This window comes from Rhododendron vialii, chromosome 11a (assembly GCF_030253575.1).
Source record: "Rhododendron vialii isolate Sample 1 chromosome 11a, ASM3025357v1".
Lineage (NCBI taxonomy): Eukaryota > Viridiplantae > Streptophyta > Magnoliopsida > Ericales > Ericaceae > Rhododendron > Rhododendron vialii.
In genome coordinates, this window is record NC_080567.1 from 10,833,200 (window position 1) to 10,852,863 (window position 19,664).

At 40.1% G+C, this 19,664-nt stretch overlaps 1 protein-coding gene across 2 annotated transcripts; it reads left to right on the forward strand.

Annotated features, from left to right (window-relative positions):
• The first annotated feature begins 278 nt into the window (after positions 1-278).
• LOC131308428 (uncharacterized) lies at positions 279-5,035 on the forward strand. 2 transcript variants are annotated; one of them, XR_009194434.1, is made up of 3 exons: positions 279-391; positions 528-924; positions 4,832-5,035. XR_009194434.1 is itself a non-coding variant. In XM_058335350.1 (2 exons), the coding sequence occupies exon 1, from the start codon at positions 441-443 to the stop codon at positions 915-917; it is 477 nt and encodes a 158-aa protein (XP_058191333.1). In that variant the 5' UTR covers positions 426-440; the 3' UTR covers positions 918-924; positions 4,832-5,035. The 2 variants fall into 2 exon arrangements, 1 of the variants encoding a protein (XP_058191333.1); XM_058335350.1 differs by lacking the exon at positions 279-391 and having other exon boundaries at positions 426-924.
• The last annotated feature ends 14,629 nt before the right edge of the window (positions 5,036-19,664 follow it).

Genomic DNA, 19,664 nt, shown 5'->3' on the forward strand with positions numbered 1-19,664 from the left:
TCATCATCGGGGAGCCTCAGGGCCACAAATTAAGGAAATTCGACAAGTCTAAATTGGGGTGTCTACACTGGTTCTTATCATGCTAAAAGGTGATAAAGCAAAAGAAAATAGAAAGATTGGTGGTCAATGATCCCCAAGCTAGTACTGCACATATCACCATGACTCGCGTATAGCTTATTGTTACCGGCGTGCGCCATTGACTACCATTCGCGATCCTTGAAATGCTACCAGCTTTAGGGCCAGGACTGGCATTGATTACCAGCCTTGACCCTACTGGCTGACACAGATTAAGGATGGAGTAGTAGTAGATCCCAATCGTATACAGGTATTCATTAAGACTCATACGAAGAAAGATGGACAACCAGTTGATGAAGCATCAGCTTTGGCCATTGTATGTGTATTTACTTCATTCATTTTTGTATTTATTTAGATTCATTTTAATGGTATGCTTCTTCTATGTCTATTTACATAATAAAATCTTTGCTTTTGTTCTTTTACTTACTATAGATAGGTTTCATTTATTTCAGCGTCGTCTTAATGAGGGAGCCTCTCAGATTCTTGAGTCTTCAGAGTCGCCTGCTTTACGGGAGGAGTTATTCACTAACGTACTAAAACCAGATAGGAATGGACGTGTGCGAACCTATGGCCTGGGTCCTTGTCCGAGTCAAGTGTTTGGGACCAGATATACCCGATCTCAGGAGCAGCGTGTTAAGGATCAGTTGTGTGCGGAGTTGGGTGCAGAGTTGCGACAAGAGGTGCTAAGAGACGTAAATGATGAAATCACTCAATTGAAGAACCAATATGCAACCGTGGCAGCTTATATGAAAAGTGCAGGACATCCTTTGCCTCCATCACCAAATGGAGCTGGAAATGGAGATAAAGATCACACATCGTCACTAATGGAGCACAATGGATAGGTAAATTGTGGTTTCATGGTACTTTTTGAGGCAATGAGAATAGAGTTGGCCATTTTATTGATTGAAAATACACCTGCCTCTCATATTGATTGATCTGTGTTGTTGCCAAAATATATAGCTTAAGCCCAAATAAGTATGCCTTGTGGTCTCTGAAAGAAGCCTATAAATTGGTTGCTCAAATACATGTTTAAGTAGGTATGCATTAGACATAACAAGAACCGAATAGCAAGAATACCAAAGAAACTTGCTAACTGAACCTGCTAGCAACACAACTGCACACGCAATCACATCTACACTATCACAACTTCACCCGATATCATGTGCCATGATGCAATGGAGCATGACTTCCTCTGGCACTTGAAATAATTCTGCTGTACAAGACCGCCAAACAATTGCATAGCCAGCTATTTGCACATTTCCATCTTGACACCTTGCAATGCCATTACCTCTCTTCTTTTGATTTTCTTTTTTGACAATATTGAAGTCACCAAAGAGAAACCAAGGTTTATTATTAGCAGTGGAGGAAGAAATAGAGTTTAGTCCAGACCAGAGCTGCCCTCTCTGATCTCTTGCATTACAACAATAGATAACAATAGCAGTAAAGTTAATTCTGAGCTACTTATGGGACACTTTTGCAGACTTGCAGTACAACTTGCACATCCGAAACATCGTCATTCCAAAGAAGAGTGATTCTAGCTATTCCATTAGCAAGATGATTACCAGAAGACCTCAGAGAGTCAGAGATGCTACGGAGAACATTTTGAAAATTAACCTGTCGAATTTTAGCCTCCAATAGACCAATAAAATTTGCTTTATTTTGGGTTGATTAGGTGGCATTTTGCTGCTTATAAGGGTTATTTAGAAGAGGGAGTAGCCAACTTTGATGGAGGGGCGGCAATAGATGGTAGGGAAACCAACTCAGTGAGAGCAGGTTAGCGATGTTCAAGAGGCTCCCTTAGTCATTTGTGCAATAGCTTGAATATTGACCTCAACAGGTGCCAAAGGGGCATCTTTAGGTCTCCATTCTTGTCTAGGAGCTTTCATGCAGCTACCAAGCATTTTTATGACCAAAAGAGTTGTATAGTTTTCACACATGCGGGAGCCATTTGTACTCAAATTTTTCTGATGATTCTTAAACCCATCAGGCCCTACAATTTCCACTGACGTAGGAAAAGAGGAAGGAGGAGTTACCTCTACAAATAAGAGTATGAGCATATGAAAACCTCTTCTTTTCTGCTGTCATGTTATCTGGAAACAAGGGAGTCCCAATCAATGTTAGTTGATTAATAAAATTGGTTAGTTAGTGAATGTATATCTTTGCTTATCTATAGCCATTATCTATGTAATCCTTCCATTACCTGCAGCAATTATCTGTACCCAATATCTGGAAACAAAGGAGTCCCAATCAATGTTAGTTGATTAATCAAACTGGTTAGTTAGTGAATGCATATCTTTGCTTATCTGTAGCCATTATCTTTGCCAAACAATGGCAGTCTAGTGATTGATCACAAATAACAAGGAACCAGCAAGACACAAGCTCCCCTACTGCTGCCGAGTTTATAGTCTAGATGACTCTGTGAAATGATAGAAAACTGAAGGAAAACCCTTGCCATTATAGGTGCTAACCAGCCAAAGACCCCCTCGGATACTCACCTCCCACTCTTCTTTTTTCACATTACAAGGAATTTAGGGGTCCACCTTCTCCTCCAATATTCCTCACCAGATTACCCCACTAAATATACATCCACTCTCAAAAGAGGGTTGGGATCAATCACACAGTTCATGGGAAGACACACTCACACTATTTGAAACTGTACCTAATGGAATCAATCACACATCTCCATGACGAGCAGATTGTAAATTGTCTTAACATAATGGAATAGTGATAAGATAACTTCCTAATAATAGGAGTACTAGAGGTTGTGACATGAGCACCACAACACCGCCAGCTTGCTGAACCTGCTTACCGACTGGGTCAGCTGCACAATCTTGAAGCTGCTTGCTTGTACATAGGAGTAATAGAAGGAACTCCACCCCAGTTCAGGACCCTTCTTATGCCCCATGACCTGCTCCACGATCTACTGGGATAGAAGTAATGGCAGCAACCTGAACAATCTGTTATCTTGAACCTGCTTATTGAAAATTGTTGAAAATAGATAAGAAGTGGACACACCAAGATAAATCATTAAGCTTAGATCAACAAAATACTATGCATTTGAAAGGTTCCATTCATTTACAAACCAGCTAGATTGTGCTCCTTGTGGAAGCTTGGAAAGAGATAAATTGGACTTGGGTCAACCCAAGTTTGATTAGAACTTGAAAATTATAGATTGGATTTGGGTGTCGATGGCTATGCCCCATTTTATTTAGAATTCAATGTGTCCCTTTTTGTGTCCATATCCATATCCATTTTTGTTCTACGTAGATAATTGGAGTAGAATTTTGTTGATCATGAGTAAAACATACGAATAATTGCAGTTTACAGCAGTTTTTTTTGGCAATTTTAGACCAATTTTTGGGCAATTTTTTTAGCAGTTTCTTGAAGTGCATGGCATTGAACTGAGCAGTATTTGACCACTTTAATAGCATTTGAAGTGCTGACTTTTTTTCCAGTTGTTGCATGTAGAATCTTAGTGGAAGTGTTGTCTTTTTCTTTTCCAGTTCTTGCTGTTTGAATCTCAATCATCGTTAGGCTTGGTAATGCAGATTTAGTGCTATTTTTAGTCCAGATTTAAGTCCAGTTGTAGTGCAATGGGTAGTTGGAGTTGCATTCCTTTGTTTTTGGTTTATAAGATTACTGGGTTGTGAATTGATATGTGCTTAGTTGTTTTTGTTTTCAATCGAACTTGTATCAATTGTTAAGTGCAAAGAAACAATAGGTTTAGAAATTTATTGAGGAAAGATTTGCAGAGGACATAAAATGTGTTGGCTGATCAGAAGGCATGGCCTTTATTGAGGAAAGATTTGTGGAGGAGCTACTTCAGCTGTAGAACTATCTGATATGCAAGATGTTTATACCAACAAAGTAAGGAAGGGAAACACAACTTGGGTAAGATGCCTATATAGCTACTAATATTTGATTGACCTGAAGGCCCTACTGTGACCCAAATTGAGATCTATTAATCTGGGTGGGTACATAATAGTGATCCGAACGGGTTAAAACTTTTCGGTGGTGAACTGACAATATCAATGATTGAAACACGTTTGTCTGAAATTTCTAGGCAAGTGTGTATCACATTGCCATCAATGTCTGATAGTCTTTTGTATGTTTGAATAATTCTATTTAGATTCTGTTTTCAAGCTCGAGACTTGCCAGCATTCTGTTCATATTAAGCCTCTTTCTCTGCCATAAGATGCACTCATTTTGGCATCCCAGAAGTTGATTTGTTTCAAACTCACTAGTTTCTTTAAAAGACTTGACTGTCTCTTGAATTCTTGGTGCATGCGAGGTGGCCACGGTAATTTGAGTCTAAGCAAGTGAATGGCTTTCCTGGTCTATTTCCATTGCCCTATGGTAAAGGTGCATACCCTCTTCCGTTAGTTGTTGAAATGTCTTACGTAAGTGAAAGTGTGGTTACAGGTTTCCTTTTCTATTCCCATCGAATCGTACATCTCTTTTTGTTTACTATCTTTACCATATTTCTTTTTCTTAGACACAGTGTAGATAGTTATTCTAGGACACGTTGGATACCCATTTTACATTTGACACGACCACATTGGCTTGTTGGTGCTTCAATCACAAATGGTTGTATTAGTTTCTTGCATCTATCCATTATACTAGGATATGTTTGATGCTTGTGTCCTTTATCTTTAAACTTACTGATTGTGTAGGATGTCGTGGACTATATAGATACCCACACACCTCTGTATAAACGTGTAATTGTTTCTTGTATTTGCAGGTTGATAGGATGTAGATCGACGGACATGGAAGACATGCAATAGGAATGACGGGAAGACATGTTTCTAGTATTTGCAGGTTGTAATTGTTTCTTGAAAACTGTTTTTGTTTTGGAGTTGGAACTGACCAAAAGCATATTTTGGGTCATTGTGTTGTTTTGGTTAGTATGATCTTTTGTTTTTGGAGATACACATGCAATTGAAACTTATATTTTGACGCTCTGGGTTTGATTTTCACATTGGCATTCTATGCCTAGCATTGTTATTTTTTGTTCTTTGAGAATTGTCTTAATTTGCTTATATACGGAACTTGCATTTTAGTTTTGGTAGTGGAACTTCAATTTGTTTTGGACAGTTTCAATTTTGTATGCAGGAAATGTATTATCAAAAATGGTACTAGGTTAGGATAATTTGTTAATGAAAAAAACATGTATCAAAAAAAAAAAAAAACTTTTAGCGGCATTTTACAAATGCCAGTAAAAGCAACGAAAAGAAAATTCCAAAATATAAAAATGGCATTTTGAAAATGCCGGTAAAAGTTGTAAAAAAATACGGCACTTGTAAAACGCCGGTAACATTACCTTTTCCAGCATTTGCATCAAATGCCGTTAATAAATGTATATTCGGCAATTTTTTACCCGGCACTTCACAAATGTCGGAAAAACTAGTAACAAACGCCGGTTTTATTTCCGGCATTTCTACAAATGCTGTTTATGTATTACCGACACTTACCTAGACGGCATTTTTTATTTTCGTCAACAAATGCCGGGAATACTATTACCGGCATTAATTTGGTCTTTACCGGCATTTATAAAATGCCGCAAAAAGCTTAATTTGGCGTAGTGTGGGGTGATGGTTGCACATGGTATGATGATTTTTCTGAACCATGTGGTGATACTTTTGAGCCGTGCTGCTTCTTTGGTATACGTCACCCTAGGGGTGTCTTCTTCTTTTTTGCAGTTGACCTCTGGTGTTTGGACCATTAGAGGATTCGACATCCTCTTCTCATCTTCTCCTGTTTTTCTATTTTTCTTCCTACATGGGTTAGTCCGGCAGAAAACTAATGTATAGTTTGTTTAGGAAATGTGGGATGATTCACCTTGTAATGTAAAAAAGCTTTTGAAAAATGAAACAAAATATTTTGCTCTGATATCTGATCGTGCATGCTGTAATTGTAGCATAAATTTGTAATTCGGTGAGCTGGATAGAGTCGTGAAACTTCTTTGTGAATAGGCTGTTCTAGCGACTGAGTAGTCGATTAGGCGGCCGAGGAATTGATTCTCCTTTTTGAAAACTGATTTCAATTGGGCCTGATTTTTAAAGGCCAGGGAATTGATCCCACGGCCGCAATATCGATGTGCCGGCCAAGAGACCGACTTGATTAACACGGATTTAGAATCCGATTTTGATTCAAACTAGGACTCAACCTAGCCTATAAGTACGCGTTCTACGAACTCGATTGTTTGTCAGCAGCAGTTCCTAACACATGGCACAACCGGTTCTTGATCAATGGATGAATTCCTTCAATGGCCTAGACCATTTACAATTTAAGACCTTTGGTATGGACTTCCTCTTCTCCCTTCGCCAAATTCCTGTGAATTTTGCTTTTCTCCTTGTAGCCACCAGCTTGTGGGATCCTTTTCTTCATGTTTTTCGATTTAGAAGGGAAGAGTTGTGTCCCACCCTTGAAGAATTTACAGCTATTATGGGTCATTCAAATAGAAAAGGTCTCATTGTCCCTAACCCTTTGTTTAATTGAAATGACCTTTTGAAGGTCTTGCTCAAAGTTCACAAACATGAAACTAGGTTCTTTATGGTGAATGGGAGGTTGGAAACCCTGTAGCTTATTCAGTGCTTTGGTATAGCTGAAGCTCATCGCCAAATTCCTCAACTGGAACCGCGCTTCCATGCTTTATGTGTCTGCCTTCTTCATAACTATCTGATGGGCCCTTCCTCTAGCCATGTTGATTCCATGTTGCTTGATTTTGCCCAACAGATTGGTAAACGTGTAGGTTTTGCTGGTTTGGTGTTAGCAGAGACCTTGATGCATCTCGATGCAGTGAAGGTTAATCCAACAGCCTAGTTTTCAGGCAGTTCTTTGTTGCTACAGGTTCACTCTTTATTTGTTTATTTGCTTGTCAAATTATCTTTCCACTCATCACTCTTTTGTCTTGACTCAAATGTTCTCACAACTTGCAAATTTTCCTTGTTTTCTACAGGTGTGGCTTTTGAGAAACTAAGGATATGGGATGAGCTGAGCGGCTTCCCTATAGCCCAGACCACAGCATAGAGCGCCATGTGATTAGACAATTTCCAACTGAGGTTGCTTGGAAGGTGTGGATGGAGACTTACAAGGGCAATCGGATTCAATGGGTTTGCCCTTGGTATGGCATTGAAAGCATGATTGTGAGCACAATGAGCCATTTTGGTGTTGCGGTGATTGGTATTTCTCAAGTCACCTTCTACTTTCCTGCTCATTTCCAAAGACAGTTCGAGGCTGAACAAGTCAAACTTTTGGGCGATCCTAAGTATGCTACTTCCAAGGCCCATGATGCCAACCTCCGTCGCAATATGCTTCGTCCATGGCCAAATCGGGTGATGCAAGATATTGCTGAGAACTTTGTTGACAAGCTATCTGGTTCGTACAAGCGCTGCTTGGAGAAAAACCTTTTGGAAGACAAAAGTGCAAAGAAAAGCATGGCCTAGAGATTGACACTTTGCTTATGCTTAAAAAGATGTTCTTTTTCATGTTTGATTCTATCTCTCATAGATCAAGAATTGTTTAAGCTTGCTTTTCCTTTTTTCTTGGAAATGATAAAATATTGGTTGCTTTATTAAAAATGCCTTTACAATAGTGTGATATTTGAGTATGCTTACCTAGACTAGAATTTGGAAGTAGTTGTGATAGCAGTGGCCGAATCTCAATCTAGAGGTTGCATACGTATCCCAAGGAGGGAATCAGGCCATAAACATAGTTCCCAAAAGATTTGTTTTTTTTTTTTTTTTAGCTAGGGTTTACTCGGGTATTTTCCTCTCCTTTTATGCTCTTGATTTGGCCTAAATTGCCCTTGCAGGTTTTCAGTCTAGCAAGCTCTTTATTTATGCCTTAGTTTTTGCCTAAGTTGCCCTTGCGGGTTTTCGACCTAGCAAGCTACTCTAATTTTTGCTTAGGTCCGCCCACCCTTGTGGTTTTCGGACCAACGAGCATCTCTCAAGGGTAATACTTCCTTAGCTTATCAATGTTGACCGGTGTTGCAAATTCCATCCCATCCAAATCTGCAATGTACGCTGCTCCTCCAGATAGTATGCGTTTGATAATGTAACGCCCCCAATTTTGGGTACGTTAAATAAGAAATTTTATTGAAAAATAAACTGAGTCAGGCTCTTTATTACAACAAAACTTAAAAGATGTACTTTTATTACAAACGGGAAGGGAACTAAGGTTCCTAACTACTGCTCCGCTTGTTCTTCCATCAAGGCTAGCTCCTCGGCTCCGAAGGCCTCCAAGGTGTACATCTCACCCTGTTCATCTATGAGATCTGACATATTATACCGGCGTCGCCACCAATATAATAAGTCAGGGTTACCAAAAAGGCAACACCGTGAGCTACAACGCTCAATAGAATAATCCAAACCCTCTAACCCTTAACTTACAACAATACATTATATAATCAATAATTTCCACATAGTGCATGCTTATAGTCCAAACAAGTATTCTAATCCACATTCCTTACTCAACTAACGTTGTGTTCATTATTCAGACTCATCGTAGACTGTGTTATTATTCCACTTTCCTTTTTGCCATAACTCTTCTTTAACTCACCCAACCTCGGTTCCGCCGCGCCGGGTTCCCGAGTATCCTCACAATGGTTCCGCCGCGCCGGTTTCCCATTGGCACACAATTGCATTGGCTCCTCTCCACAGATAACCAAGCCACTCACCCAACCTCGGTTCCGCCGCGCCGGTCTCCCGAGTATATCCTTACAATGGTTCCGCCGCGCCGGGTTCCCATTGGCATACACACACACAACTCACATAATGCCACCCAAAACCGGTCATTATGTTGTTTCAAAATATTTTCTTCCTCGGATAAACACATTTTCATCTTCGTTAACACAACCTAGGTGCCATGTCTCTACTTTCTTGGTTCTCGTGTCACGTTATCATGCATAGACTCCGTGGTGTAGGACTTTCCACATAAACAAGCATTTATCAAAATGAATTAAACAAGATCATCCAATTCTATATCACCAATAACGAATATCATGCATTTCATACGTTCTTAACAAAAGATAACCTTATCTACTTTATTTGAAATGATCAAAGTTATTTCAAATGAACTTATATTTAGAGTTAGGGTACAAAACTACTTTATACTTGGATAGTAGGTAAGGATAACTACTTGGGATGGAAGATAAGGAGATCCTACCTTACTTCTTGGCGGTAGTAGTCGGCTATGAAGATTTGGTCGTCGGTTTTGGAATTCGGCGGCGTAACGGTGTCGGTTTGCTTCGAAGGGAAAAGAGATGTAGTTTCTTTTCCTAGAAACAACTTACTAACTTTAACTAAGCTACTTTAAAGATCTAGTGGTGGTTTTGGAAGTGGTTTGGTGGTTTCTTCTCAAGAACTTTCAAGAACACAAGAAAACTAGAACTTTGGAAGCAAGAACACTTAGAATTTCTAGAGAGAAGTTGGAGCAATTGTTGAAGGTGTGAGTTCAAAGCTTGGGGTGAGCTTCTATTTATAGGCAAACTCTCCCTCCTCTCTCTCTTTGGCCGGCCCCTCTCTCTCTCTCTCTCTAAGTCTCATTTTTCTTTCACATGTCAAGGTTGATTGAAAGGTTGGAGGCTAATTGGTAGGCTTGCGTGGCTAGGTTAGTCCTTGGATTTGATCTTTGGAAGATTTGTTGGAAGAAAGGAGACAATGGTACAAGATTCTTGTGTTAAACAACTAAAAGATGTACAAAGGAGGACAATGGGGTTAAGATTTGGCTAGGAAGAGTAATCACCAAAGATTTGAAGTACAAGGGAGATCAATGTCAAGGTAAACATCAAATCCTTCTTCTTTTCTCCTCCTCTCTCTCTCCCTCTCTCTCCCTCTCGGCTCACTCTCTCCTCTCCCTATCTCTCTCGACTCCTCTCTCCTCTCTCTCTTTCTCATGTACTAGCTATATACATATATATGTATTATAATGCAAGAGTACAAATAAAATATATGTACTTTTGTACAAAAGATCAAAGTAGTCCTTAAAAGGTCAAGATTTTTCTCAATAAACTAACAAATGGGTACATGTGTACTAAGGCAAATTACATCATCCAAGTACTTATATAATATATACATATGTACTAATGTACTCTACGGTTAAAAGGGTCAAGATTCTCCCATAAAACTAATACAAAAAGTACTAGTACTTAATTAATATAATAGTGTACTGTGTACTCTCAGGAATCTTAACAAAATATTAGTTTAATAGGTCAAGTACTTGGTTGAAAGATGGACCTATTACCCAATGGATAATAAATCCCCTAACGGCTAATAACCAAGAGATAATAAAGGACGAGTACTTTAAATAATAAACTAAGTCTTTTTTTAAAAAGACTACATGTCCTTTGTAAATACACATGTGTATATATACATGTACTTATCAAGATTATAATATTTGGAAACACTATTATCCAATGGGTAAAGATTACCCTAACGGTTACCGTCCAATGGACCATAGTTACTAGGGTACTTTTATTAGTAAAATAATCAAAAAGTACTTTCAAAGTAATTATAAAAGTCTATTTCTTAAAAGATAATAGTACTTTGTTCAAATCTTTCAAAAATCCTTTTAATATAAAGAATTGGGTTTCTATTATCCAATGGATAATAGTTCTCCTAACATTTATCGTCCAAAGGATAAAGAATAAAACCAAAACAATAAAAGAAAATAATTAAACAATTTCTAGTCTAGGGTTTGAAAAGGTTCAAAAGGTTCAAGATGGGCAAAATGGTCCATCTATGGTTAGAAAAAGGTAACTAGGTGACTTCCTAGTTTGGTTTCTCCAACAAGTCGGTTAGAAGCTAACTAGACTTGCTAAGTAGGACTTAAAAGTCACGAAACGATCCTTGAGGGGCTAAAGTGTAATTATGATCAACTACCGGAAAAAATAAAAGAAAATCAAAGCAATCAAGCAAGTTAAATAATAACTTGAATAATAAATAACTTTTTATTTATTAAAATTCAGAGTTATTACAGATAAAGTAGGGTCCTCCCCAGTTTGGTCTAAACTTGCCTCTTGGGTTTGAAACGTGGCGACGGATTGCTTTGAGCATCATATCTCCCACCTTGATGTCCTTGGGCTTCACCTTTTTGTTGAATGCTCGTGCAATACTGCGTTGATACCCTTGCACATGGTAACGCTCTCAGCCTCCTTTCATCTAATAATGCCAACTCGTCGTAGCGGTTTTGAACCCAATCTTCTTCGATCATTTCTATCTTAGCCAATACCCTTAGTGAAGGTAGTTCCAGTTCGATAGACAGGATTGCTTCCATCCCATAGACCAGGGAATAGGGAATAGGGAGTAGCCACAGTTGAAGTCCTTTCAATCGTTCAATAACCCCATAGTGCTAGAGGTAGCATTTCTGGCCAGTTTGTGTAGATGTCGATGGTCTTCCGCAAAATCCTTCTAATGCTTTGTTTGCAGCTTCAACTGCTTCATTGGTTTGAGGTCAATAAGTAGATGATCGATGGTTCTGTATCCCAAACTCAGCAAAAAGCCTCTTTGTTGCCCTTTTGAAGTGTGATCCATTGTCATAGATGAACTCGTGAGGTACCCCATATCGATAGATGATATTGGTGCGCATAAACATGGCCACATGAGTAGCTTTAAGGGTAGTATAAGAAGCTGCCTCTACCCATCGTGGTAAACTAGTTAATGGCTACAAGCATAAATTGATGCTTCTATTTCCCTTTTGGATTTATACTCCCAATAACATCTATTCTCCAGGTGGAGAATGGCCAAGGAGATGTCATGCTATATGATTCCGTAGGGGGAATGCGCAAGTGAACAACGTGAGTTTGGAATTTGTAGCATCGGCGAACATAGTTAGCACAGTCAGCCTCCATTGTAGTCCAGTAGTATCCTTGACGTAGGATCTTCTTTGCCATTGTTACCCCACTCATGTGTGGCCCACAAATTCCTTCATGTATTTCCTCCATCACCTTTTGGCTTTCTTCTGTTGTGACACAAAGTTGATTGGGGCCCAGGTGTGCTTTTCGATATAGTGCTCCTCAACAAACCACAAATCGGGTGGCGAACTTTCGCAGAGCCATCATATCCTTTGAGGTGGCTTCAGAGGGATACTCTCCCTCTTCCAAGAACTTCTTCACATCCTCATACCATGGTTTCCATCGTCCTCCTCACCTTCCTCAATGAAAGTGCACTCACATGCTGGCTTGACCTTTTGCTCGATCATTAGCGGCTGCATAGTGAACCTCAGGGGTATTTCGACCATAGAGGCCAATGTTACTAGCTCATCTGCGAACCTATTACTCACTCGTGGAGTGTGTGTGAAGATAACAGAGTCGAATTTTGGAATTAGAGCTTCCAGCACATAGTGGTACAGTTTCAGCGTGTCTTCTTTAACCTTCTAATCTCCTCTTGCTTGGGACACCACTAAGTTTGAATCTCTAATGAATTCTACCCTTTTTGTCCTTAGTTCTAGGGCTGCCTCCATTCCAGCAATGCAGGCTTCATACTCAGCTTGGTTGTTGGTGACTTCAAACCTCAGTTTATATGACAGAGGGATATGAGAGTCGTTTGGGGAAACTAGCAATACCCCGAGGCCATACCCACATTGGTTTAATGCTCCATCGAAGTAAAGCTACTAGGTGTCGTCTAGGAGAAATAAAATGTCTTCGTCTGGGAACATGAAGTCTTCTGCCTCGGCCTTCGTTATAGGATGATCTACCAAGAATTCTACCACATCCCTTCCTTTTACTGATTTCCTTGTCATGTATTTAAGATCAAACTCTACTAGCAACAATAACCACTTAGTCAGCTTTCTGATAAGTGTTGGTTTCTCGAAAAGATATTTGATTCGGTCTAAACAAGAAACCAGAACTACCAGATGCGCTAGTAGGTAGTGCCTTAATTTCTTTGTGGCCCATACTAGCCCCCAGCATGTTTTCTCCAAAGGAGTGTTTCTTGTTTCATAGTCCATCATTTTTTTGCTGAGGTAGTATATGGCGCACTCTATTTTAGCATCGTTTTCTTGTGCTAGCATGCATCCCTTGGATGTGTCTATTACTGAGAGGTACAGAATCAATGGCTTTTCAGGGATGGGTGGTGATAACACAGGCGGCTTCTGAAGGTACTCTTTGACTGCCTTGAATGCTCGTTGATAGTCTTGACTCCACTCAAAATCTGTATCCTTCTTCAAAAGCTTGAAGAGAGGTTCACAAGTGGCTGCGCGTTTGGAAAATGAACCTATTGATGAACTGTACCTTTCCTAGAAAGCTCCTTACTTCCTTCTTTGTCTTTGGCGGTGGTATCTCCATGATAGCCTGTATCTTGGAAGGGTCCACTACGATTCCTCTCTGAGTGATAAGGAATCCTAGCATTTTTCAAGCGGTTACCCCAAAAGTGCATTTTTGAGAATGAAGCCGTAACTTGTATTGCCGAATCCTCTCAAAGAACTTTTGGAGTGCTTCGTAGTGTCCTTCCCTTTCCTTTTATTTAACTATCATATCGTCGACATATACCTCTACTTCTTTATGCATCATGTCATGTAGCAGTGTTGTCGCCATCCTTTGATTAGTGGCTCCAGCATTCTTCAACTCGAATGGTATCACTCGGTAGCAGTAAATTCCCCATGGTGTGGTGAAGGTGGTCTTCTCTCTATCCTCAGGAGACATTAAAATCTGATTATACCCAGAAAACCCATCCATGAAAGATAGCAATGCATGCCCTGCGGTGTTGTCCACTAGTTCATCTATATGAGGTAACGGAAAGTCATCCATTGGACTGGCCTTGTTGAGATCTCAGAAATCTACACAGACCCTGATTCCCCCAGTCTTCTTTGGCACTGGAACGATGTTGGCTACCCACTAAGGATATTCGGTAACTATAAGAAAATCGGCGTTGTTAATTTGCTTAGTGACCTCTTCTTTTATCTTTAAGACCCAATCGGGGTGCATACATCTTAGCTTTTGTTTAACATGTTTTGCATTAGGATGGAGAGGAATTTTGTACTGAACAATTTCGGGGTCTATTCCAGGCACGTCTCGTAAGACTAGGCAAAAACATCTTTGTATTCTTTTTGCAAAAGGATTAGTTTTTCACTTTCCTGAGAAGATAGTGTTGCACTAATTTTAACTAATTTGGGCTCGTTTTCAGAGCCCATGTTTGCTGTGATTATTTCTTCAGAAAAAGGTTTAAGTTGCCTCTCTTCTTCCCTCTCGATGAATTCTAGAATTTCTTTTGGAATTATTGGATTATCAGAATCCACACAATTAATCATAGGCAAAGTGAAATACTCTAAATCTTCACTCTCATTGCTAAAATCGTCAAGAGACATTTTAGAGTCAAATTCAAAATAAATATCATGTCTTGGCGTTTTGACCAGGTTTTCCTCACTAGACTTAGTAGTTTGAAAAGATGAAACACTAGACTCGGACTGGGTTGACTTGGAGTCGAAATTAGAATCAAAACTAAGGTCAGAGTTAGCATTTTTTATTTTGTATTTTGTATTTTGTATTTTGTATTTTGTATTTTGTATTTTAGAGTATGTTCCATAGTCTAGTTTAGGTAAGCCTCCTTTGCAGCATCCACAATTAGCTCAGAGCAATCATTTTCCTTGCCAAGGGTGATCATTAGCACTTCACTATCATCTTGATTCACACTTTCATTATTGTCACCCTGCCAGTCTTAGAGGGCCATTTGGTTTGCCACTGCTGTTGTTTCTTCTAGTTGAGCTTCAATCTCCACTTCATCGCTGTTGTCAGCTTTTCGTGTGCCAACAAATCCCCACCAATTGCCAAACGTATCTGTGATGGGGTGGATCACCCTTATTTCATCATTGGGAACCCCCTCATCAAAGAGTAGGTTTAGCGACACTTTGTCTAGTGGATCATTGTCAACAGGCTCTTCTTTCTTTGCTCCTTCAATTTTGAGGTTGTCCACCTCGTCTATTGTCCAGTAGTTGTCGGTAGGTGCATAAGGGTCATAGAAATAGATTGGGACCCTACAAAGTTCTTCTTCAATTATGTCTTCTACCTCTTCGTCATTAACAATTCTTGTGAACATGACGTGGTCATCTTCAGAGATAATTACCCAAGGCTTCGGTTGATCCATTGGGTAATGTACTTGGAAGGGTCAAAAACCTTGACAGTGGGATTGGACGGGCCAGACAGCTTGGTGACAATTTGGAAGTGCGAATCGAACATGAACAGTGATGCAGCCATTTTTATCTGAAAAGTTTTCCTTTAGTTAGATTGGTTTAGCTTACCCCTTTCTTCTTGACTTCAAAAGCCCCTAAGGTTTATCCTGCAAAAGAGAACTTTACAACATACATATGTACAATGGGTGTGAGGAAGAACTTTTACAAACAGATGCAAGCAAATTCCTAGCCTGTAGGTTCCTGTCTTATTTTGATAAGTTCTATAGCTCTCTAACACATGTAAGGTTTGGGTGGTCTCAAGGGTACTCCGTCATCAAAGGGCACCAGTCCTTTCACCAGCCCATCATAGGTGGCAATCGAGTGATTCCCTTTTTGATATACCATTAGGTACAAGTGCCTATGGAGTTTACTGGACCCTTAACATAGCCCGTGACATGCCGGGATATTAGGTGAACTCAACAAGGTTGCCCGCTCGATGCATATGATAAAAGAATTTGATAATTAATCATATGTCAAACTTTCTTGTTATGGCTCTCAAGTCCCAAGCAAAGTCGCCAAAAACTGTAGACACTTCCCGAATGGGGCATCACCATACAGATTGATCATGTTCGTTTGCTTTCTACTTCATTAACCAAGATCGTGGATTTTCCCATGGCTAGGAACATCGCCACACGATAGCTATTACCATCAAAACAAAGTCACCACCTAGTTTATAAAACTAGGGAAAACAAGTAGAGATTCTGGGTACGGGAACCAAGAGTACAATAAAGGGGAAGGTCGTTTGACACATGATATGTACTTGCTTTATCTAATTCTAAGCACGTAAACTGGTTATTAGCCTTTAATAGTTGATATGGTGAGCTGATACAGTAAGTAAAACATGCATCAAAATAGAAAGGAGATTGTCCCAGGGAATGGAACCTGTAGCCGATGAATGGATGTCACGGCCGAGGGATCCTTCTGGATAATTGTATCGGCCGAAGGATCGATGTCGCAGCCAATGTTCTTCCTCACACCAGAACAAACAATTAACAGAAATTCAAAACGCTACGATTGAAGTGCAAAAGCATGAAATAAACCAAACCATAGGCCCTTGGACCTCACCACCTTGATTCCTCAGTTGTTTGATTGCTTTGGATTGAGGGTGATTGATTGATTTGCTTCTTGAAAACCCTAGGGTTAAGGTTTGTACTTTGGGGGTTTGATCGTCGGATTGTGGCTGTATTTTTGCAGAGTATTATGGCTTGAGAGGGTTGATTGTTATGTATTTTCGGAACCCAAGTGCCTCTTTATATAGGCAATTGGTGACTCACTCCGACCAATCAAATGGTGTGAATCAATAAGGAATTATAGGGTAATTGGATCTCTACTCGAATTTACTTTTGTAGCCCGAACGCATTGGAATTTGGCAGCTTGGGTTTTGAGAACAGATCAAACAATTGACAGAACATTCCAAAATCTGGAAAAAGGATGATCTAGCGATCAAGGAATAGATATGGCAGCTGAAGAATAGATCTGGCTACCGAGGCATTAATCTCTCAGGGAGATTTTCAAACGACATGTTTCATGGGTGAAAGAATGAAGTTGAGGTCGTGAGATAGATCTTATGACCGACAGATGGATTCTCTTAGGATTCTGTACTGCTGTCTGACAGGCTATCTGGCTTTGAATTGGGTCCTCTAAGCGGCTAAAAGTACTCACCAAAAGTCCACGGGTTTACGAGAAGTCAACCAGCAATCAATATATCCATTCATCATTGGGATGGTCATTAAGATGGGACTTGAAATAATCATTAGACCAAATTGGGGTGTCTACATAGGGTTCCAAGGTATTGCAAGCCTGTGGACCCGGATGTGGCTTCTGAAAGATAACAAAATCAGGAGGAGGAGGGCAGGAAGAGGAAAAGTGATGAGGAGGAAGCCGAACGGAAGAAGTGGGTGGACGGGCTAAAAGGCCGAAACTTCACGTGCGAATAACAAGTGGACCATACCAAAATGGGAGCTCACCCAATAATCGAAGTAATCGAACGAAAAGGTTCGCGTTCCATTTTCTCTCGGATTAAGGGCTATAAACCAAACTTGGTTGTAAATTTCTTTGCAAACATCGTTGTGCATAAGGAAAATGAGACAATAGAGTCTTGCATCGGGAAAAAGAAGGTAACCGTTAACCCCACTATCATAGCCAAGTGTTTGGGGAATTATCAACGCCCCGAACCTCATACCATCACATACCCGAACCACAGTTGGTCCAAAACTGAAACTGAAATCATAAACACTCTTACGAACAAACCACTTAGAAATGAGATATTTGTTCATGGGCGTCTGTTACAGTTGTATCGGGTGATTAACAAGGTGGTGCACTACAATTTGTTTCCTCACAGCTCTGAGAAGATGCCGCACAACCCAGACGGGGAAGTTATTTATGTGTTTGGCTCTAATGATGATGTGGTTGATTGGGCTAGGTGGATTTGGTTTGAATTGATGAAATTCAGGCAGTGTGGTGCTTTTGGCACCAAGGCCAATTTTCCCTTCCCTGCCATGATCACCGCAATCTATACAAAAGCCAAGGAGTTTGAACCGCTAAACAATTTACCCCCGGATCCCCCGGTTCCATTATGGGAGGTTCGGTGGAAAAGAGCAAGTCCATGTCCAAGCCTCCATTTGCGGCGGCAAGCAGTTCTCGCCCCCAACGCACCAAAAGGACCTGAAAGAAATGAACAATGGTGGGAAATTTTGATGTGCCACTGTGACACAATTCAAAAGGAACAAAGTGAGTTGAAGAAAGAAATGGAGAAAGAGGTAAGGAGACGGAAGAAGAAGGAGGATAAGTTGATGAGATTGTTGAAGCATGTGTCAAGTTGTGGTGTGAGGGGTTCTAACCCTATGCCCCCACACAGGAGGATGAGGAGAACGCCACTGGAGAGGAGGCGGAGATCGTAGTGGATTCGAGCGAGCCTTGCTACTCGGGAAAAGAACAAATGAGAGAGCATGATGTTGATGATGAGGATGAGGGGACAATTGAGGAGTAAATTGAAAAATCCCCAAACTTGGTCGGGGTATTGGGTAGTTGACATTCCACCCCTTTCATTTCTATTTTCCAGCTTTAGTATTAATATGTAGTTTTTATTGTCTTCTTTGTAGCTTTCTTTTTTGGTGGCTGGCATGTGGTCGTGGTTGGGTAATTTAGGGGATGGTAGTGGCCAAGGGTAGTTGAAACCAAGAAGAAATTTTAAGGCCCCTACACATTTTGTTTCCCTTTTCTTGGCACCGAGGTCATTATAAGCTACTGAAGTCCTTAGTTGATCCTAATGTATGCTCGTCTAACTCGTTTTGATGCTTGATCGATATTGAATGCTAATCTAGTATGAAATTTCTGTTAACTTAATTTGTTGTGAATAAGTACTTAGCTCTTTTTGCTCGACACTCTTTTGATTAGCATGCATAGCTTTTTGATTCTTGCTATTGCGATTGTTGCTAGCACTATCATGGGATGTGATCATTTTCTTTTGTGTGAAAAGTAGAGCATATTCTTGAAAGTTTTTGGAATCGAAATTCAAATGCGATGCATGTTGTTTCACTGTACAATCGGCATAGTTTATATACCTTAGTTCATTGTATGTACGTACGTGGGTTGCATGTGATTGAGTTTGAAGGGGCCTTGTTTGTGGACTCTGGTCGTATCTTATGTTGAGCATAGCTTCGTATCTTGTTTCGGGGGAAGATTGCATAGCATTAGTTTTATACTTTTTGTTTAAGTTTGCTAGGGACTAGCAAAGTCCAAGTTAGGGGGTGTGATATGCCCTCGATAGTGTAAATAAATGGGCTTATCGATCCTAATTTTGTCACCCTCTCGTGCGTAACTTGCTTTATTTAGATGATATTGCACGGAGGTCGTGTTTTTGTGAGTTTCAGGAAAAAGGTGGAAATAAGGCATTTTGAACTCCAAGGAGAACAACCTAGAAGCATCCAAAGAGCCAAGGCCATGTGGCACCCTGCCACCAAGTCCCAAGGAGCGTTTAAAGAAGTGTTGAAGAGTGCTCGGGACGTCAAAAGGGCAGTTGGAAGCAAGGAAAAGTCTTGGAAGCAATTTGCCAGAGGTGTACCGGTACTGATAATTGCTGTACCTATACACCTCGGACAGACCTTGTCCAAAACTGCTGTGAAACAAGACCTGTACCGGTACTGGGATTTCACGATACCGGTACAACCTTGAAAAAAATTTTGCTTTTTGTGCCCGAGTTTGCAATTTTCTAAGGTACTTAGGACTTGTGTAACACGTTTTTGAGGGGATATAAATACCCCCAGATCTCATTTCATTAGGTTATCTTTACTCTTGCACTTTCTTTCTCTACCTCCATTATAGCTAGTTCTCACCTCTCTCCTCATTCATGTATTGAGGAGGGATTTTAGGAACGATCTAATTACATTCGAAGCTTTTCGCTATCATTAAAGTTGTAAGGAATC